This window comes from Meles meles, chromosome 20 (assembly GCF_922984935.1).
Source record: "Meles meles chromosome 20, mMelMel3.1 paternal haplotype, whole genome shotgun sequence".
Taxonomy (NCBI): domain Eukaryota; kingdom Metazoa; phylum Chordata; class Mammalia; order Carnivora; family Mustelidae; genus Meles; species Meles meles.
Window position 1 is genome coordinate 8,033,441 of NC_060085.1, and position 21,268 is coordinate 8,054,708.

General features: G+C 56.5%; 1 protein-coding gene across 7 annotated transcripts in view; it reads left to right on the forward strand.

Annotated features, from left to right (window-relative positions):
* SMARCA4 (SWI/SNF related, matrix associated, actin dependent regulator of chromatin, subfamily a, member 4) overlaps positions 1–21,268 on the forward strand; it is a 90,278-nt gene that overhangs the window by 46,148 nt on the left and 22,862 nt on the right. For 4 of the 7 annotated variants that reach the window (XM_045989981.1, XM_045989982.1, XM_045989980.1 and 1 more), the window contains exons 16-28: positions 342–505; positions 5,229–5,295; positions 6,344–6,454; positions 7,997–8,239; positions 10,010–10,123; positions 10,811–10,918; positions 11,953–12,039; positions 12,840–12,886; positions 14,709–14,875; positions 17,424–17,587; positions 19,798–20,025; positions 20,278–20,376; positions 20,634–20,711. In XM_045989981.1, the coding sequence (XP_045845937.1) occupies positions 342–505; positions 5,229–5,295; positions 6,344–6,454; positions 7,997–8,239; positions 10,010–10,123; positions 10,811–10,918; positions 11,953–12,039; positions 12,840–12,886; positions 14,709–14,875; positions 17,424–17,587; positions 19,798–20,025; positions 20,278–20,376; positions 20,634–20,711 (1,677 nt within the window). The remainder of the gene's footprint in view (positions 1–341; positions 506–5,228; positions 5,296–6,343; positions 6,455–7,996; positions 8,240–10,009; positions 10,124–10,810; positions 10,919–11,952; positions 12,040–12,839; positions 12,887–14,708; positions 14,876–17,423; positions 17,588–19,797; positions 20,026–20,277; positions 20,377–20,633; positions 20,712–21,268) is intronic. The other 3 variants (XM_045989984.1, XM_045989985.1, XM_045989986.1) reach the window with 1 other exon arrangement.

Genomic DNA, 21,268 nt, shown 5'->3' on the forward strand with positions numbered 1-21,268 from the left:
GTGTGTAGCACTGAGACTGGGAAGTGAGATGTCCAGAGCCCTGCTTCCTAGTGGCCTTTCCAGGCAGAAACTTAGCTGTTTGGATGTGTCCGAGAGAAAGAGATCGGATCCTCTGTCACCGGCCCAGCAGCCCGGCGGTTCCGTAGGAGTGATTCCACAGGGTGAGGCCAAGAAGCCAAGGAGTGGGCTGCTGGAGAGCAAGATGCCAGCGCTGCTGACGGCCGCAGGTGGTTCGTGGCTGGGCCGACCGCGCGCCTGGCCGCGCTGGTCTCTGCAGTGTGGACCGTGCTCTCAAGCCCAACTGGGGCTTCAGTCCTGGCCACTTGCCTCTCTCCTTGTAGATCAAGGGCTTGGAGTGGCTGGTGTCCCTGTACAACAACAACCTGAATGGCATCCTGGCCGACGAGATGGGCCTGGGCAAGACCATCCAGACCATCGCTCTCATCACGTACCTCATGGAGCACAAGCGGATCAACGGACCCTTTCTCATCATTGTACCTCTCTCGTAAGTGCTCTCGCCCCGGGGGATCTGGGAGTGTCCAGTGGGGAGGCCCTGTTGCTCGGGTTCACCTCATTAGCTCTTTAAAGACCCCCATCTCCAAATACAGTCCCATTCTGTGGTGGCTTGCGGTTACGCGACTCAACCCCTGGCGTCCTGCCTCTGGTCTCAGGCGGCGGGACAGGAGAAGGGCGGGTGAGGGAGTGCCCACCCATCATCCCTGTTGGGGCAGCTCTCGCAACATGACCTTGAGGTCCCCCTCAAGGACCCCCCCACCAGCACATTCCACACAAGGTGTCTCGGGAGCCAGACAAGCTCCCACGAGCAGGGTGGAACCCGAGTCATTTGAGGAAATACCCGGAACTCTTCCTCTCTGGGGCACTGAGCTGTGTGCTCCCCGTCCCACCCTGCCCCGCAACCCTGACGCTTAGTGTGATGGGAAATGGGGCCTCTAATGAGTCCCGAAGAGGCTCTCTGTCACCACCTCGGGATGCTGCTGGCTACCTCCTTCGGACAGGCAGCTCCCAGGGGGCCAAGATGGACCAGCCAAGCTGGGCATCTCTTTTCCCAGTGAGCATTGCCACAATATGGTTCACCTGCCTCAGAGTTATTCTAGAAGTCCTGGGGCTGGCTCATGGGCCCAGCTCAGGTTTCACGTCATGCATGAAACCAGTCAGAGGCCTGGGGTATGGTCTGCCCTGATGTGGCCAGGCCTCTGTAGTCTGCACTTGGCCTGGTCCTGGAGGGACTCTCAACCCCTGCCTTCAGCCAGCACTCATCAGCGACTGCTTCATCCTCGAATCAGCTGTCCAGGTGAGAAACGGGAAGCTGAGTGCTTATACCCCGATCCCACAGGAAATAAGACGGCCAGGGCCTCAGAGACCATACAGCCATGCTGGAGGGTCCCAGAACTCTCCCAGAACTTACTTGGAGAAGTTGATTTCTTCCTTCTGCCTTCTCCTCCTCGTGGTCCTGTGAATTTGGCTGCCCTGCTAGGAACAGATCCGCATGAAGAGAGATCTGTTTACACAGTGTGACAGAAGGTTCCAGCCTGAGGACAGATGGCCTTGCCGCCTCCTCCCTCGTAGTCAGACCTAGCTTCCCAGCTTTCTGCTGTGCTTCCCTGTGCACTCTCCACGAGCCCACCAGTGACTAACGTCCCCCCTTAGCTCTGGCACCCCCTCCCGAAGCGTGAAGTCTGGCTTCCAGAACAGTTCACTCCATGCTGTCCTACAGTATGGGTGTTTTGTTTGTAACTTCTTGTTTTGAAATTATTTCGCTGAGAAGCAATTACAAAAATAGAATAAAAATTTCCTACATTCCTTTTTATCAGGTTCCCCAGTCGGTCCTAATTCCAGGATCATTATAAAGACAACTGGTCTCTTAGTGGTACGCCTGTCAGTTTCCCCATGTTATCTTAGGAGTTTTCCTTTGTAATTCATACGTTCCGGCTGGCAAGGCACTTTAGAGTTCCATTAAGGTCCCATTTCTCATCATACTTTCTCCAGAGATTTCCACATCTGTCAGATGAGTCTGGCTTGAGACCCTCTTCCCCTGTGGGAAGGGCCAGCGGTAGCTTTCTTTCCATCACTCCTCCCACATGTGTGGGAGACCCACTCAAAGGAAGAACTGGGCCTTCTCCGGGTATTAATTTAATTTATGTAACTTTCTCTGAAGTGGCAGAATGGACACATTCATAATTTTGTTGCTTATCCCAGATCCGGCCCGGGGACACTCTTCAGGTTGGTTTCCTGGTTCCACGTCCCAGTCACTGTATCGTGGCAGTTTGCTTTAGAATAGTTTAGCTTTACTGGAAAGCTGCAGAGGTACTCCCAAGGGCTCTATGTGCACTCCCCCATCTCACATGACTGTGGCACATTTGTCACAACTCAGGAACCAGCGGGCACTTTACTGTTAAGTAAGCTCCAGACTTGAATCAGTGTTCACTGCTTTTCTCCCGACATGCCTTTGCCGTGCCAGGATCCCGTATGGCGTTCAGTCTTCTTGTAGCTGTCGCCCTCTGTGGTCTGCGAGTGCTCCTTGCTTTCTATGTTTTTGTTGACCTTGGTGGCTTTGAGGAAGATGAGTCTGGTGTTTTGTAGATGTGCCTCAGTCTGGGTCCATCCGGTGATTTTCTCCTGCTTGGACAGGATGGTGGGCATGGGGGCCAAAGAGCACAGGGGTGAAGGGCCCGTGTCGTGTCATCATTTCCGGGGCCGTTACTGTCCATGTGCCTTATCCCTGGTGATGTTGACCTTGACCATGTGGTTGAGGTCTGTCCTGTGCCGTTATTCTTTCTCCCCCTTTCATACACCGTGTTGAGGAGCCGCCCCCAAGCTCAGCACCCACGTGAGCGGGCAGTTGAGCTCCACCTCCTGGAGGGGCAAATAGCTGTATAAATCCTTTAGGATTCTTCTGTACAGAAGACAGATTTCTTTCCCCATATGTTCATTTAGTCATTTATGTCCGTGTTGACTCACGGGTACTTATTTTATACTCTGGTCTGTATACTAGTATTAGTTCATCCTGTTCTTGAATCATTCCAGCGTTCGCCATGGAGAGCTTTTAGGTGGCTACTCTAGCCCTTTGACATGGCCCCATTGTTGTGGGGTTTTGAGACACGCCATTGTGTTTTGGCACCCAAAGATGCTGCCAGCTCCACTTGTACACCTGTCTGAGGCCCAGAATCAGGCATTTCTCTGAGAAGCTGTGGTCTCTGTTCCGAACAGTATCAGAAACCAAGAGCTGGGTGCTAGGGGTGCCCCTTGCTTCTGATCGTCCTTACTGGTAGGCCCTGTCCGCGGATGGCACTAGGAAATAAACATACGTTTTTACCTAATGGGATTTGTGTCTAGTCGTGCCGACAGCTGTCTCTGACTCAGCTAGAACCAGAGAGCTCCTTCTAGCTTCTCTTCTTCTTTGTTCATGCACAGTGTTTGTGTTCGGCTGCGTGTACATATGCAGCGCTTTCCACACAGTTAATCCGTGCAAAACAACTTTACCAATTAGAGTACGGTGTTTGAATCCAGTTTGCTTTGTCTTTTGGCACAGTTTGCAGTCAAAATACCTTTTCCCCAGATTATTTGAATTGGCTTCAGGGTGTTGATTTTCAGGCCTTTTTACACCCATGTTCCACCTGGACAAGGGTCTGGTCCATCAAATGACACCCCTTCCAGGCCAGAAGAGCTCCTTTTGCCCAAGCGAGCAGTTTCAGACATCGAGGATTCAGCTGTCCCATCCATCTGTTGAGACGATCTCTTGTCCACCATGAGTTTGCTTGTCCTGCCTCCCACTAGACTCTGTCTCCCAGCCTAGCTCCTCAGTCTCTCCTGCCCCTGACTCTCTTGGCTCCTTTCCCCTTCTACTGCAGATGTTCCTCATGCTTCACATTTTGGCCCTCAGCCTCTTTCTTGGTGCACTGTCTGCCATTGCTCTGTACAGTAGAATCCAGACTTCACTGACTGTACCAGGGCAATTTTTCTGACACTTGGTAATACCTTATCTGAGGCACACCCAGTGGCTCCAAGATCCCAGGACCCAGGCTTCTAGAGATTTCTGCTCAGCCACCCTTAATGTATGACTTGTGCCTTTCGCCTTCTTACCTTATGGTTGCAAGATGGCTGCACTGCCTCCATTCATCTAGGTTCCCAGGTTGGTAGGCAAGGCAAAGAGCAGCTGGTTCTCCCTTCTTTCCACCCTCCTTTGAGAGCTCTCCCTGCCCCCACTTTCACTCCAGCAACTTGAGCTTTATCTCATTGGCTCCAGTGACGTCCAGCTTGTTGCCCCAGCTTCTGAAGAGCCTGAGAGCTAGGGGCTTAAGGTGAAGACAGAACCACCCTCAGTGGAACTTCTAGCAGCGGGGAGCTGGGTGAGCCACGAGCAGTCTCTGCCGCTAGGCCTTTGAGTCCTGGGTACAAACTACCCAGACTAGACTTTTTGAGTAAGATCCCTTACTTACCGAAAACTGAATATCCCAGTTTTTCTCAGGGAACTCACTCTCTGGGAGGTTGGCCTTGTTGTCGTCACCCTCACCCCTCACCCAAGGCTCTGTCTCTTGTCCAGGTGAATTGTTTCTCATCTACCTTCCACCTGCCACATGCCTGCCGGTTTCTCTCTGTCCCTGCTCCTCCTGGCCTTGCTTGTCCCATGGAGGCGCAGATGAGAGTCCGTGCTCCCGCCCTGCACGCAGTCCTCCGGCCCTCCACCTGAGCCCAGCGTGCCCTCGCCGTCCCCATTGTCTCTCACCGGGCAAGAGCCTACAGTGGCTGGCCATTTTCATTCCCAGGTGGCACAGAGAAACTGCGGTGTCCGTGTTCCCCGATATCCCCAGCAGACCCTCTAGCACGGCTCTGATCCTAAAGTGAGGCACTGTGAGTCCGCAGGTTTCCCGGCAGCAGGTCCGCAGCGCACGGCGTGTTCTCAGAGGGGCCTGGGACCCTTCAGCAGTGACAGGGCTGGTCGTCCAGGTTCAGCATCTGGGTCTGGCCTTCTGCAGCCACCTGGCTCCTGCCTCCCTAGCAGCAGCTGCCCCTGTACCTGCTGCCACATCTCTGTGTCCCTGGTCCTCTCACCCAGGGCGTGACAGCCCCCCTTCCCCGAGACGGTCAGTTACTCAGCCAGCTCTGAGCGTCACAGCCACGTCGGCCTCGTGCCCCAGTGGACGTTGGCGTAGGCAGGAGCTGTTGATGAAGGAGTTAGAACCTGACTATCCCTTCCTTGTTTCCGTCAGCACGCTGTCAAACTGGGCATACGAATTTGACAAGTGGGCCCCCTCTGTGGTGAAGGTGTCCTACAAGGTAGGTCACAGCCTGAAGGGATGGACGTGCGTGAGGGCGGGGTGGGAGTGGGAGGTACAGATGAGCCAGGAGGGAAGTCCACTTGCAGGAGTGGTGGGACGCACATGCACACGTTTTCCTGTGTTGTACTCATGGGGTCGTGCTGTTCACGCGGGGTTTGGATCATTCATTTATTTCCGAGTAATGTGTTTGTAAATGGGGCCACGCAGTCCATTGGGGGAATCTGGTGACATCGGTGCTTTCACTAGACGTTTTCATTTTTGTCACTGGAGCTTCGTTAAAACTCACTCCTGTAGGATGCCTACCTGTATTCTGTAGGACAGGGGACTTGTGGGCCATACCTAGGTTGATTGACTCTATGAGGTAGAGACTAATTGTGCCTCTTACCTTAGGGAAACTGAGGCAGAAGGAGCAGCCCTCATGCAGTCAGGTTGTGTCCCTGCCTTCCAGGCTCCTGGGTGCAGGCTTTTCACCCTTTGCTGTGAGGCTGTCCGCCACATGATGGGGAGGAGGGGGTCCCAACATCGGGAACGGTGTGTGCAGGGAGAACTGGGTGCATTCAAGGAGCCAAGGAGAGTTCTGCCGGCAAGAGCTTTATGGGACACACTGAAATTCAGGCAGCCTGGAATGTGAGCCTGGAGAAAACATTGGGTTTATAGAGCCTGGGGCCCTGGTCACGTGGGTCAGGAGTTTGGAGCTGGGGAGGGTCGGGCAGGTTTGCTAACTGGGGAGAAGCTGGAGCTACATCAGGGACTGGTCTGCCGGGCTGCGCTCGCATGGGAAGCCGGGGAGGCAGTAGTGTCCGGCTAGGAGGCCTGGGAAGAGGAGGAAGCTGATTGGTCTCAGAGACCAGGGCAGCTGTGGAGCAGACAGCAAGCTTCCCCGGGGCCCTGGGCTGCCTGTGGCCCACATGCCTTTCTCCTCTCCCTGCTGTTGCCACTCTGTATGGTGGGCCTGGAGGACAGGCCCGGCAGCCTTGCCTAGCACCTTGCCACGGCAGCCACCATGGCCCCGGGAGGCTGAACGTCTTGCATTCTCTCCCTCACAGGGTTCTCCGGCAGCCAGACGTGCTTTCGTCCCCCAGCTCCGAAGTGGCAAGTTCAACGTCTTGCTGACGACTTACGAGTACATCATTAAGGATAAGCACATCCTTGCGAAGGTAGCGTGTCCCTGTGTAAAGCACAGCAGGTCCCCCGAGCTCCCATGCTGTCAGTGAACACGTGAGCCAGAGTTAGCCTGCGTGTGTCACGCGGACCAGCTCCTCAGAGCTTCTGTCCAGACTGCTTCGTCACATTCAGTGTCTCCCGACCTGTCAGCCCTACCGTTGTTGTTCCTGGCAGGGTTACGGTGAGGCCAAGGTGGTCTCTGCCTGACCCTAGTGACTTTGGGCCTCCGTCCCTGCTAGCCGTGCCACCCCCACCCCAGCCCTCGGGAGACCAGCCTGCCAAGCAGGTGTGATTTCGGCTTTCAGAGCTGAGACTCTGAGGCCTTTTGTGTTCTGTCGGCCTTGAGCTCCTGGGCTGGCACGCATTTGGTGGGGCTTATGCAGGCCTAGGAACCTGCTAACGGGCATAGGTGTGGAGTCAGACCATCAGTGAATCACTGAGACCATGCCTTGACCCAGGTAAGCTTCCTGGCCTGCAGAAAGGCTGAAGATGACGCATCTGTGTGGCCACTAAGCATCCGGTAGAGAGAAGGTCAAGGGGTCATTTTTTGACCCGGGGCTGGATGTGTTCATAAGTCATCTCTAGGGGCTTGGTCGCCGTGATGATTTGGGGTCCTTCGTCTCGATCTCCATGCTTACAGATAGGGAAGCGGAGGTCCAGGTTGCTGGGGTCTACTGAGCAGGCCCTTGCCCTCGGGCTTGTGGTGTGGGTACACCCCTCTGACTTGGGCAAGGCCTGGCCCATCCTGAGCCCAAGAACGAGGCTCTGAAAATCCTTATCTGACAACGTCATTAGTGAATGTCAAGGCCAAGAGACAAAGAGTCCTTGTGGGAGATGGCTGTCTTGCTCTTGGCCCGGTCAGCTCAGCCCTTTTCACTCTGGGCGTCTGACACACGCACCACCTCACTCAGGCCTCATTGTGCCGTGGGGTTCTACAGACCTAAACTATGCTTCAGGCCTGGGCTTCCCACCTGCACGCTCCCCCTCCCTGTGAGGCTCGACCTTGAGCCCCGTGTCTATCCGTCCTGTAGCCACCAGCAGGCTATGGGCATGGCCCCCACCCTTGGGGCTCACAGCCCGGATTTACCAGTGCCACTCCTCTCTTTGGAGGCACAGCCTGATGCTTGGAAAATGTACCCGCTCTGAGCCATATTCCCTGTAGATCCCCCCTGCCACACACCCAGGGCCCTGTCTAATCCGTGGAGCAGGGGGTTACTTGGAGGACTTTTCTGTGCTACGTATAAACACAGAGAATGTGGGAGGAAAGCAGAGTGCGGTTCTGCAGCTTGCAGTGTTCACCCGACAGCAGGTCAAGGGCGTGTCTCCCGTGTGTCCGTCTGCACCCCACGCTTCATAGAGGTGGTGTCGTATAGCTGTCACCTGGTGAGCCAGTCCCTTTTGTCAGGGGACCTCGTCAGGCTCTAGTTTCACCTGAATATGCCATTCCATCTGGAGACTTACCTGGCAGGGAGGAGGGATTCCAGCCACGGTGGGGGCCACCCCACCCCCCTGACCGCTTGCTCTTGGCCCCGCAGATCCGTTGGAAGTACATGATCGTTGACGAAGGCCACCGAATGAAAAACCACCACTGCAAGCTGACACAGGTCCTCAACACGCACTACGTGGCCCCTCGCCGCCTGCTGCTGACGGGCACACCGCTGCAAAACAAGCTCCCCGAGCTCTGGGCGCTCCTCAACTTCCTGCTGCCCACCATCTTCAAGAGCTGCAGCACCTTCGAGCAGTGGTTCAACGCGCCCTTCGCCATGACCGGAGAAAAGGTGCGTGTGCGGCGGGCCACGTGTGGGCATTCGGGTGGGGACGGGGCGCCGTGGCGGGGGCCATGCGGAGAGGAACTTCCCGCGGGCACGGGGCCAGGCTCAGCAGCTGCTCGCAGGTGTCCGCTGAGGGCCTGGGGCCGAAGGCTGTGTCTTCGTGGAGCAAGGCCGCCTTTGCCCCGAGACTGATGGGCACAGATCAAGCGAGTGGACTCTGGGGAGTCTTTCGGGGCTTCCCTGACCCGGTGCCTCAGGCCCAGGGAGGGCACAGCCGGGAATCTGGCCCTGAGGTAGCTGTGGGGCTGGCAGGGCACAACCGGGGTCCCCAGGGTCTTGTGGGTCCTTCTAGAGAGTTCACATTTCACACTAAGGGCAGCAGGAGGCTCAGAAAGTTATCAGGAGAGCAACGTGGTCAGCTTCCGTAGATTTTGTTTTTCAAAAGCGCTGTGACCAGTGTCTCTTGATGTCTCTCTGGCCGCGGGTGGATCGTCAGCCTGAAAACTGGACTACGGTGCATGGGCTATTGGGGGCCCGGTCTTTGTCCGTTGAGGAGGGCCCCAAGCCGGCTCCCATTGTGAGCCTCCCGTGCTGCTGCTGGGGTTTGAGGGGGGTTTGTGGGCAGCTCGTGTTTTCCCTGGAAGGAGGCTAAGGGGCTGGAGCCTGTGGCTGAGGAACTGGGCACATTTGCCGAGGTTGGGGATGGCCAAGGAGTGCCACTGCCCACGGCTGCTAGGTTCCCTGGGGCTGCTGCTCCCTGGCCCAGGCAGCTGGTTCCTGACTGTCAGGTCCCCTGCAGGCAGGTCCAGGCCAGCTGGAGCCACCTTACCGTCATCTAAGAGGTACCCATTCCTTGGCCCCCGTGGAGACAGGAGCCCTTCTGAAGGAGAAAGCGTGGCTTTTCCAAGAGTCTCCAAAGAGGCACTCCCAGTGTTCCGTCTTCCAGGAGCCTCGACAGAGGAAATGTTCTTATTTTGTTTACTTTCAAGTTCAGGAAAAGTTCTAAAGCTCCACTGAGAAATGATCAGGGGACCCAGGAAGGATAAGTTCAAGTGTGTCTGACTCTTTAAGTTTTAAAAGTTTAACTTCATGACAGAGTATCCGATATCTTGGGAGAGCAGAGTTTCTTGCCCTCTGTCCCTGCCAGGCTGGAAGGAGAGGATTTGGGCTCCCAGTGACAGCCCTCCGCGAAGACCACCCATTTCACACAGTGGTTCTTTTTTTTTATTTTTTAAGATTTTATTTATGTATTTGACAGAGAGATAGCACAAATAGGCAGAGCAGCAGGCAGAGAGAGAGGGGGAAGCAGGCTCTCTGCTCAGCAGAGAGCCTGATGCGGGGCTCGACCCCAGGACCCTGGGATCATGACCTAAGCCGAAGGCAGAGGCTTAACCAACTGAGCCCCCGAGGCGCCCCACACCCAGTGGTTCTGTAAACGTGGTGGTCTCCACCTTCCAATTGGATGTGTTGGCAGGTTTCCAGACTCATGAGATTATATTACTCTTGGGGAAACAACCAAGTATCTTGTGTATTTCTTTTCATGGGGTCTGTGGGGCCTGGTTCCCTGGAGCCTTGGTTTCTATCCCCTAAGAATTCTGTGGAAGGTCCCAGGTGCCTGCAGTTGTCCCAAGGAAGAGGGCGCCCCACCAAGGCTGTAAAGGGTAAGGCAGTCTCAAACGGAGGCGCTGAGGGCAGGACTCCAGATGACCCTTCTTCACGTCCCCGGCTCCTTCCTTTGGAGGTAACCTTGGTTTGCTTGTCTCATGGGCGTGCCAGGTGGACCTGAACGAGGAGGAGACGATTCTCATCATCCGTCGTCTCCACAAAGTGCTGCGGCCCTTCCTGCTCCGGCGGCTCAAGAAGGAAGTTGAAGCCCAGTTGCCTGAGAAGGTAATGGACTGTTCCGAGCGGACAGAGCCGCGGTGCGGTGTCGTGCCTGGGGCTTTCCCGGGGTGGGCCCTGTCCAGTGGCGCTTCAGCAGTCCAGGGCATGTTCTCTCGTGGCCCTGGTCTTGCTTCACTTGGTTGTGTTCATGTGACATGAGGATGGCCACTCTTGCCCTGGCTCTGTAACGTGGAGACAGGTGTGGCTGAGAGCAGGGAAGCCCGCTGTGGGCCCAATGCCTGTGGGGGCTCCTGTCCCACTGCACTTGGCAGTGCTTAGCGGCTGTGGGCTGCTTCTGGGCCCGCTCACACCACAGGATGGCTCTGGCTGCTTGCTCTGGGTCCCAGTGCCCTGGCTGTCCCACCAGGGCACCCTTTCCTCTCCCCTGACTCGGGCATGCAGTACTTGCCCTTGGTTCCCAGCGGGCTGTAGAGTTTTGGGAAGGTAGCCAGGTTGCCCCTTTGGGACCAGGACATCCCGTCCACGTTTCTCTGTCCCAGTGCACCTACCGTAGCCCGCCTCCCCTTGTTCCCCGGCGGTGGGGACTCCTCACTGTCCTCCCTGATGCCCTCATCGAAGTCCCATCCTGGGGTCCCAGGTGCCTCTGAGAGGCTCAGAGACCAGACATGGGCACAGGCTGGGCATTCGGCTCAAGGAGTCTCTGGTCTCACTGGTGACGCGTGTCCCCTGCAGGTGGAATATGTCATCAAGTGTGACATGTCTGCGCTCCAGCGCGTGCTCTACCGGCACATGCAGGCCAAGGGGGTGCTGCTCACCGACGGCTCCGAGAAGGACAAGAAGGTTAGCCGTGGGCCCCTCCCCTTCCCTGTCCAGATGTCCAAGGCCGCTGGGGCTGAGGCTCGAGCACCCTGTCACCAGCAAGGCCTTCCACCTCCTTGGAATTGGCTCTGGAGCTCAGGGCCCGATCTGGTTGTGATCACAAGGGCCTCAGCTGTAGTTACATCACAGCTGGGGGGAACAGCCTCGTTCAGTAAGGCTGACAGGTCAGGGCCTGGTGGCTCATCTCCAGGGAGTCCCCCAAAACCCTCCTAGTCTGTTATGCTCTGGTGTCCTCTGCTTATGAAATGCTGGCCTCCCGCAGATGCGTCCGTCCGTAGGGCAGAGGCCAGCATGACCCCCAGCAGAATTAGAATGTTCTCCGGAGCCTCACCTTCCCGACTGGAACACAGCCGGCTCAACAGCCGTGCCTCTAAGCCCCTTCGCCTTGTTACTAAGTGAGCTTGAGGTGATGTGCGGTGAGGACTGGGTGGGCTCTCGTCTCCTGGGACCGCTCTGAGGTCGCAGACCCTTCCCGCCCCAGCTCACCTCCTCGAGACAGAGATGTCCTCCCAGGTCCCTCGACTCTGCATCCCATCTTCAGGCTCGGCCCCGCCTCCCCATGTCTTCCTCTCCCTGTGTTCTTCGGGCCCTTTCTCACCTGAGCGGGTGCAGCAGCATGTTTCCTGGGTTACTTCTCAGCCGGTAGCCAGAACCCACCCCTGCATCCTTCCTTCTCTCTGTAGCCAGAAATCATACTAACTCGTCATGGCTCATCTGGCTGCGGCCCCCCAGGGACTCCCCACAATGCCCGCCACCAAGGCAGATGCTGGTCCTTCCCTTCGGTCCTGCCAGACCCTCCCAGCCACCCCCTCCCGCGTGCCAGACGGTCTCTGCTCCCCGCAGAGCCGGCCTCGAGTTCTCTGTGCCGCCACAGCAGCCAGCCCCTTGCTCCCAGCTACCTGCCCTGGAGTGACCCCGTTCTGCACCCCCCACCGCACCCCCAGCCCCGGCCCGGGGCCGGGACCCAGTGCAGAGCCTGTCTTCTGCCTCCGCAGGGCAAGGGCGGCACCAAGACCCTGATGAACACCATCATGCAGCTGCGCAAGATCTGCAACCACCCGTACATGTTCCAGCACATCGAGGTGAGGCCCGGCCGGCGCCGCAGGCGTCTGTCCCTGCGGAGCGCGTGGGCAGAGCTAGGGGCTCTCTCTCTGAGGGCTTTTTAAAAAATGCTGTTTGAGTACTTTAAATAGGTAATGCCTAGTTATTGTTTCACTGTTGATTTTCTGTTTGTAAGTGCTCTTTGTAAAGAACCCGAACATAGTAGGGAAATACACAGTAGACATGAAAGCTCCAGAAAGTCTGCCCTCAGAGAGCCACGGACAGCACTCAGAGACCCTTCTTTGGGGTTTTTTGTCCCCACCCGAGAAGGTCCCACTGTCTCTGCTGCGTGGCGTGCTGGCTCTTCCCGCTCAGGGCCGTGGGGGGCTATTCCTGGTTTGAAGCTCGAGAGCAGTCTTCTGTGTCAGGCAGTCTCTGGGTCCGAACTTTTTTGGGCCACGATACCCTTTGAGAGTCTGGATTCTTACTTCTGAACTGCACACGGATGTCTGTACCTTCTGGCGTGACATCTCGGGATCTCTGCAAATCCCCTGACGTCCCTGGGATGCCATCCTTCCACAGCCAAGATGGTTTCAGGCCCACACTGCCCCCGTGTGCTCATTGGGGTGGTTACTGGTGTTCTGTTGTCACTGACTTTCCTTGGCGGGTGAAGCCTCAGAGAAGGGAGGTGGGCGGGATGGAAAAGCAGTGTGCAGCGCCTGTGTGGGGCCTCTGAGCCACGTCAGAGCCGCTGTGGGTCACTGAGCACCAGCGTGGGGGCTCACAGGTGTGGGGCGAGGTGGCCTCTTCCCGCGCTGACTGATCTCTCATTCTGTTGCAGGAGTCCTTCTCCGAGCACTTGGGGTTTACTGGTGGCATTGTGCAAGGGTGAGAAGCTTCCCCGTGAAGGGGGTGGGCACGCTGTCCATGTGAAGGTCTTTTTCACTTCTTTTCTTTTTGTTCTTTTTTTTTTTTAGATTTTATTTATTTATTTGACAGACAGAGATCACAAGTAGGCAGAGAGGCAGGCAGAGAGAGAGGGGAGGAAGCAGACTCCCTGCTGAGCAGAGAGTATGATGCGGGGCTCGATCCCAGGACCCTGAGATCATGACCTGAGCCGAAGGCAGAGGCTTAACCCACTGAGCTACCCAGGCATCCCTCTTTTTCACTTCTTGAGTGGCTTTATTGTTCTCATGACATTTGTCCAATCTCAGAGACTATATTCATGGCAGAAAATTTAGGAAATAGAGACATACCCAAAGAAGGGACTAGAATAGAAATCCTCCATTAATCTTGAGAGCCAGCTGGCTTCCAGGCCCCATGGAGCCACATCCGGGCTCTATGATCCACGACAGCCTTTTTATTTTATTTTTTATTTTCTTTAAAGATTTTATATATTTATTTGACAAGTAGAGATCACAAGTAGACAGAAAGGTAGGCGCGGGGCGGGAAGCAGGCTCCCTGCTGAGCAGAGTGATGTGGGGCTCAATCCCAGGACCCTGAGACCATGACCTGAGCTGAAGGCAGAGGCTTAATCCACTGAGCCACCCAGTTGCCCATGACAGCCTTTTTAACCGCTCGGGACCTCAACTCTGTCTGCTAAGAGAGATGCTATTCAATCCACCTTGTCATTGGGGGTTTTTTTCCCCAGCATTTTATTTTTTTTTTAAGATTTTATTTGGTTGAGAGAGAGAGCGAGTGTGCTCGAGCAGGGGGAGGGGCAGAGGGAGAAGGGTTCTGGGATCATGACTTAACCAAAGGCAGGCACTTAACTAACTGAGCCACCCAGCATTGATGACACGACCCATGCTTCACTTGGCCCTGGTGCCGGACTAGGGTACCCTAAGTTTCATCAATGCAGTCTTGCTCTAGAGCTGAGGCCAGCAGCAGTTCTCTGAGCTAGTATATGGTTTTGAAGAACAGACACACCAAATAAAAGATCACAAAAGTTCTTTTGCTCTGTATTTTTTTTCTTTTTTTAAAAAATATTTTATTTATTTATTTAACAGAGAGAGATGACAAGTAGGCAGAGAGGCAGGCAGAGAGAGAGAAGGGGGGAAGCAGGCTCCCCACTGAGCAGAGAGCCAGATAGGGGACTCGATCCCAGAACCCTGAGATCATGACCTGAGTTGAAGGCAGAGGCTTAACCCACTGAGCCACCCAGGCGCCCCAGCTCTGTATTTTTCATACCAAGTTGCATGATGGGGGCTTCTGGACCTGAGTTCGAGTCCCGACCCTGGCACATTGGCAGCCATGTCACACGATCCCCCCCAGCCTGTCTGCTAGGCTGTCAGCTGGGGGTTGTTGACCAGAAGGAATGAGAGAAGCTGCAATGGTCCTTAACCCTGCGTGGGGCGCGGTGTGGGCCCTCCAGCGTGAGCCTCTGCTCCTGGAGTTCCTCCCGTGGGCTAGGGAGGAGGCCCCACTTCCTGTTGTCCCAGCATGCTTCCTGATGGCATCTCTTCTCATTCTTTGAAGAATCTGAGTTAGATGACTATCATATGCTCACCCTTGACCGAGAATGGCCTTGAGCGAATTTGAGTTGGGTTGACATGGCTTTGCTGGAACTTCATGGAGGTCGGAGGGTCAGCCTGGGAAGACTGCGCCGTTGACCTCCATGATAGCCTGGAGAGGGGAGATGCGCTTCGGTCTCTGCCTGTCTGCCAAGGGCTGGCACTAACGTGTTCTTCCTCCGCCCCCTGCTTCCCAGGCTGGACCTGTACCGAGCCTCGGGGAAGTTTGAGCTGCTCGATAGGATCCTTCCCAAACTCCGTGCCACCAGCCACAAAGTGCTGCTCTTCTGTCAGATGACCTCCCTCATGACCATCATGGAAGATTATTTTGCGTATCGCGGCTTTAAATACCTCAGGCTCGATGGTGAGTCTGAGCAGGAGCGATGTTTGTGGAGGGACCTGTCTGTCCTCAGCTGCCAACGCTGCTGGCCAGTGGCACCTCCTTCGCGAGGCCGTGCAAGGCCCGGAGACTGGGTGGAGCATCCGGAGTGAGCCTCGCACGTCCAGTGGCACAGGCTTGCAGGACTGGGAGGGAGGGCTCGGCAAGCGTCGTGGCAGGATCCGAGCCTGGAGCCTAGGAGAGCGGCCAGCCCGGATCCGACACCCTGGTCTCCTAAACATGAGGCTGACGGTGTTTGTACTACAGCTCTGGGTCCAGTGGTTGTGGTGAACAGTCCTCTTTTGGTCCGAAGTGGCAGAAGTCCCCATCCTGTGGGCGTCAGGGACAAGTATAGTGAGCCCCCGGGTTATTCTTGCTTCAGGTACAGCTGGACCCAGGTGTCTCGAGGACAGTGCTGCGGGTTTTCTGGGCTCCACTGTCCGCCGTCTTGGCTTCTCAGGCAAGCTGTCCAGGCTCCCCTTCTGCCTTTTCCGTGTTCCCAACTTCTCAGTTCCCAACCACAACCCACCTTCCCCCGCAGAGGTCCAGGGGCTGGCTCTCTCTAGGTCAATGGGAGCCACATGCTCTTCTTTCCACTGCCAGATGGTTGTAGAGCTGTCACTGGCCAGGCCTGGAGCTGGAATCGGGTTCGTCCATGGCCGAATCGTGTGCACTGAGGGTAGTGGGTCGGGGGAGAGGGGAGCTGGTGATGCAGGATGATAGCAGGTTCTCCTGGGAACAGTGCTTAGCTGCAACTCCCATGCTCTCCTGGGAAGTTGTGTGTCTTTGGCTTTATCCCAGCATGCGGGAGCCCCAGGGAGGAGGTTGCTGAGTGAGATGGTGACAGCATGTGGGATGCGTGCTGTGACACATGTCGACTGGCCAGGGAGGCCCTGGAGGAAGTCCATGCTCTGTCCAACTACAAGAGTGCCCGGATTTCCCAGGAGCGAGCTTGGGAGCTTCTGGCTCAAACACAGTTCAGTTGGTAGCTCCTTTCTTACCGCTCCTCCGAGCTTTTTTTTTCCTAAAGATTTTATTTATTTATTTGACAGACAGAGATCATAAGTAGGCAGAGAGGCAGGCAGAGGGGGTGGGGGAAGCAGGCACCCTGCTGAGCAGAGAGCCTGATGCGGGGCTCGATCCCAGGACCCTGGGATCATGACCGGAGCCGAAGGCAGAGGCTTTAACCCACTGAGCCACCTCGGCGCCCCATCTCCGAGCTTTTATTGAAGCTCATCACCAAGTGCATTTCCCTGGCAGGCTGCCCCAAACCTCTGCACCCCTTATTGATCTTGCTGTGCATCTGGTGGAACTATGGTTTCACAGACTACAGACCTGTGGTTGCTGGGCTGATCGCCTGTCGGTCTCTGGCCTCCCTACCCTCACCCGCAGCCAGCCCTTTGTGTCGGTCTTGCCATCCATCCTCCTGGTCTTGGAGTTCCATCTGGGGCAACTTTTACAAGCACAAATGACAATGTGTGTCTTACTGTGTCCCTACCTCCTTCTGGGGCCTCCTTCCCAAAGCTTGGAGACTGAAAACTGCCCCCCGCCAGTGGGGTGGCCGGACCTCTCCAGCCGCCTCGCCCAGTCTTCAGGGGCCAGGCCGTGTGCACACTGGGCCTTGTCTGTCACCATGTCAGCCCTCAGGAGAGGCTGTAGGTGGAGAGCGTGTTCCCCCCCAGCAGGGGTTCATTTGCTTCTCTTTCCTTGTCCTCCATGGCGAGAAGACTTTTGTCCACTCAGCCACAGCTACAGCGTATGCACGTGGGCACAGACCAGCTCTGGCAAAGAATAGACAGGGTAGGGGCTTAGCAGCATGTTGTGAGATGGAACCTTCCAGTGTCAGAGCGGTGAGAGTGAGGGTGTGGGCTGGTCCCGGGGGCAGCAGGCCCTCCGCCATGGGCCTGCCCCTTCCCTGCCCCAGCCAGGCCCCTGTGGCGTCGGGCCTCCGTGCTGTGCAGCGTGATGGTTGGGCAGGTGGCTGGAAGCATTTAATCTTCATTTCGTCACCAAAAATGACTCCTGATTTTGCCAAAGGCACCTTTGCTCTGAGCTGGCAGCCACCCAAGGGGCTTATGTGGCTCCATGAAGAGGGGAAGCCGCTGCTGCTCGCAGGGAAGAGTCCGTCTGGTGAGGCACCTGTGTGCTCGCCTGCAGAAGCCTCTGGGGATGGAGAAAGCCCCTGCAGTGGGATGGAGGCTGGCGCCAGCGCCCTGGCCAGTCCCTCAATCCAGGCCCTGTGCCCCGGCACCCATCCTGTGGCATGCCCAAATCGGACCCTTTTGACTCCAAGGTGACGCGGTGGCGTGTAGGGGCTGCTTTCCACCTCCCAGGGTGGGAGGAGTGGCGTCCACTCGTTTGCACCGTCAACCTGAACAGCGAGCGTAGAGTTGGGCCAGGAGGCCTCCGCGGGACGTGTGCACGCGCTGTCGCCACTCTGTGGAGCCACTGTTCCTCTGTGCCTCCTCGCCATCGCCCCCCACCCCACACTGCATGGTCCCCCCACTCACAGCCTTGTCCCCGCACCTCTTAGGAACGACGAAAGCGGAGGACCGGGGCATGCTGCTGAAAACCTTCAATGAGCCGGGCTCCGAGTACTTCATCTTCCTGCTCAGCACCCGCGCTGGGGGGCTCGGGCTCAACCTCCAGTCGGCCGACACTGTGATCATCTTCGACAGCGACTGGAACCCCCACCAGGTGAGGCTGGGCTGGCCCCCAGGTGAGGCAGGGACTCGAGGCTCCCCGGAGACCCTCTCCCATCCCGGGTGCCTGGCGGCACCCACGCGCCTGAGGCCTTTGTAGAAAGGCCCTGAGAGTATCCATTTTTCTTTATTTTTTAAAACACCGCTTTTTGCTTTGATTATGAAAAATACATACTCCGTTCCTGTTTAAAACAAAAGTCCTCATTTTATGTAAAGTGGAAAATGCCTTTATTTTATCAGCTGTCAGTAATTTTCAGTATTTTCGTGATCCAAGCATTCCGGGTCGCATCCTGTGTGAGCTCTCACACACTTAGGCTTTTAGAAACAACCGGGGCATGTGGGTATACTGCTGCCCTGATTTTGTATCCGTGTGTCCTCTCCGGGGTCCATGCCAGTAGCTTCAGAGAAACGGTATTTGGTGGGTACAGGAATTTTTTAAAAAGATTTTATTTATTTATTTGATAGATCACAAGTAGGCAGAGAAGCAGGCACAGAGAGAGCGGGAAGCAGGCTCCCCAATGAGCAGAGAGCCCGATGCAGGGCTCGATCCCAGAACCCTGAGATCATGACCTGAGCCAAAGGCAGAGGCTTAACCCACTGAGCCACCCACATGGTGCAGCAGTTTTTAAGGGAGTTTTTAACTTTTCCTGATGTGTCATTATATAAGTAATAGTCTTTTTTAATGCAAATATCAGTAACTCAAAATAACGTAAACTGAAGAGTCCACGTTCCCCCTCCCACCAATCCTGCTCTTTCTGACCACGTGCCATTGCGTACCTGTACACACACACGTGTGTTCTGGTTTTGACAGAAACATGGCAGTTTCTAGCACGTGTTCTTCCCTCCAGCAGCTGCTGTGTTTCTCCTCTCGGGGCAAGCACGCTGCAACTCCACACGGCCATGTCCTCAGCTGCTAGGTGTCTGGGCATATGGTGGCCTTGAGACTTGACTCTGACCGCACTTGGTAGGCGTCTGGGTTTTGTTGCTCAGCGTGATCACTTAGGGAGCCCTTGTCCCCCTTTTGGAGTGTTGGGACAGGACTCACTGACCAGTCAGCCCCGAGAGGTGGGGGTTGCTTGGCCCATGGGCATGTCCTCTGCACATTCAGGTCATCTCTGCCTAAGTGGCTTCCAGAAGGCTGCCCCAGGTTTCTCTCCCACCACGGGGTATAAGCCCGTCTTTCCCTGCCACCTGGAGGCCCTAGTACACGGTGTGAACTGTAGCCCGTCTGCTGGGTGGAGGCTCAGGCTGGTTACTAGTGTCCTTTCTGTTACCAGCCTGGGGCGCAGTTCTCACCAAGACCTCTGCGACCAGCCAGTTTCCTGAGATGGGATCGTGGTGTGCTGTCCCCAGTGGCCGGCAGACATTGGGCAGGGGTTCCCTGAAGCCCGATAGCCCGTGCTTGGAAGCACCGCCAGGAAGCGTGCCTGCTGAACTCGTAGCTCAGCGGTAATCACAAGACACTCCTGGCCCTCCACCGGGTGTAAATCTTGACTGTAGGCCCCCACTTCTCCTGGCCCAGGTGCGGGGTTTCGTGCGAGCCCTCCTGACTCGGAGCTGGGGTGATGATGCAGGCGGTGTCGGCAGCCACGGCTACCGGGTGATCGGGGCTTGTTCTGCGGCACACTCTGGGCTGAGTATCCCGTGCCATTTAGTTCTTCGTCCCTCACAATCACCAGAAGGGTCTGTGTCAACAGAGTGAGTCCTAAGTCTCATAGAGGCTGGACCTCGTCCTGGGCCACACAGCAGGGAAGGAGCAGGGCCTACAACCAAACCAGGCATTGCCAAGATGCTGCCCGGCTTCTTAACTGTCCCATAAACGATGCCCTTAACCACGATATGGCCTCCCCAAGCGTGGGGCCTCCTGGAGTAGGTGAGAGGTCCCGTGTAGCTGTGATGCAAGCTCCTTGGGAACAAAGCGGCCCAGGGCTTGCCCTCCAAATTGCACCGTGCCCTGGAGTACCTAGAGAATCCCAGTAAGACGGGAAGGGACGATCCTTGGGGATCGTCATTGTGGCACAGGCTGCAGGTTGTGTTCCTGGGCTCCCCGCTTGAGAAGCTGCTGGTCGGGGCAGGCAGAAGGGCCCGGCAGGAGAAAGCAGGCACACAAGAACAGGAAGGCCTTTCCAGATAGCACCGCGAGGTTGGCTGCCTCTTAGACCTCCCCAGAGCCGGATCGGGACTGACCTGCATCTCTCCCTCTAGGACCTGCAAGCCCAGGACCGCGCCCACCGCATCGGGCAGCAGAACGAGGTGCGGGTGCTCCGTCTCTGCACGGTCAACAGCGTAGAGGAGAAGATTCTGGCCGCGGCCAAGTACAAGCTCAATGTTGACCAGAAGGTGATCCAGGCTGGCATGTTCGACCAGAAGTCCTCCAGCCACGAGAGGCGCGCCTTCCTGCAGGCCATCCTCGAGCACGAGGAGCAGGACGAGGTGAGGGCAGCGCCGGCCCCGACCCCCTCCCCGGCGTGAGTGGTGGACGCATGAGCGGCTTTTCATTTTTGTTTTTTTACCTTTTTTGCACTCTTATTTTTTTTGCATCCCTTTGGAGTAAAGGGAGTGTGGGCTGAAAGGAAAGAGGATGAGTACTTGCTTTTTCTTTGAAGTGGTTTTTTTTTTCTAAACTGCTGGTGAAAGACGCCGGATTGACAGCGCTGGAGACTGAAGTCCTCTATTTATCCACAGAGCAGACACTGCAGCACGGGCAGCGGCAGTGCCAGCTTCGCCCACACTGCCCCTCCGCCAGCGGGCGTCAACCCCGACTTGGAGGAGCCACCTCTAAAGGTGAGAGGGGTAGTTCAGTCTCCACGCCCATTCAATCCTCGGCTTCTCGGCTGAGACGGCCAGCAAGGGCCCTGATCCCACGGAGCGTGCGTGTGCGTGTGCGTGTGTGCCTCTCGCTGCCGTGTGGGTCCCCATCCACCGCAGCCGGACTGGGACCGCCAGCTCATCTCCCACGGACCGCCGCCGCTCGCCTCCGAGCCCGGCCGCCGCCCACCCCGGCCTCTCCGCACTCGGACTAACTGTGTGAACCCTTCTAGGAAGAAGACGAAGTGCCCGACGACGAGACAGTGAACCAAATGATTGCCCGGCACGAGGAGGAGTTTGACCTGTTCATGGTAGGTACCGCGGGCGGAGGGGGGCGCCCCACACACCTCTGGGGACGCTTTGCGGGCGTTGCACGCTCCGCCCTACCAACATCAAGTAGAATAAGACAGCTCAGTGCAGACAGAACAAAACTTCTTGGAGATGGCAGTGTCTCTGGCGGGTCATGGAGCTGGGGCCTCTCTCGGGCGTCCCCACGCTGCCTCCTAACTAACCCGTCCTCCTCCCATGGTCCCTGAAGAGGATTGCCACAATGGTGGGACACGCACGTGCACATACGCACGCGCACACACACACGCACACCCATCCTGTGTGTGACTCTCAGGCTTGCCACATGGAGGACTTGTCTGTTCTCCTGATTGTTTTGTCCTTGTGATTCCCTTTCAGAGGGAGGTCGTGCTGTCCCCGGCCTGTGGTCAGTCAGAGTGTGGGCCCTTGGCCCCTCTTCTGCGACCCTCCCATTTTTTCTGGAATTCTCTGCCCCTGAGGCCGAGCCCCTAGCGAGGGTCTGCTCTCAGAGCCAGAAACCTCAGAGGTGCCGTTGAGCAGGCTCGAGGCCTCCCCTCACCAC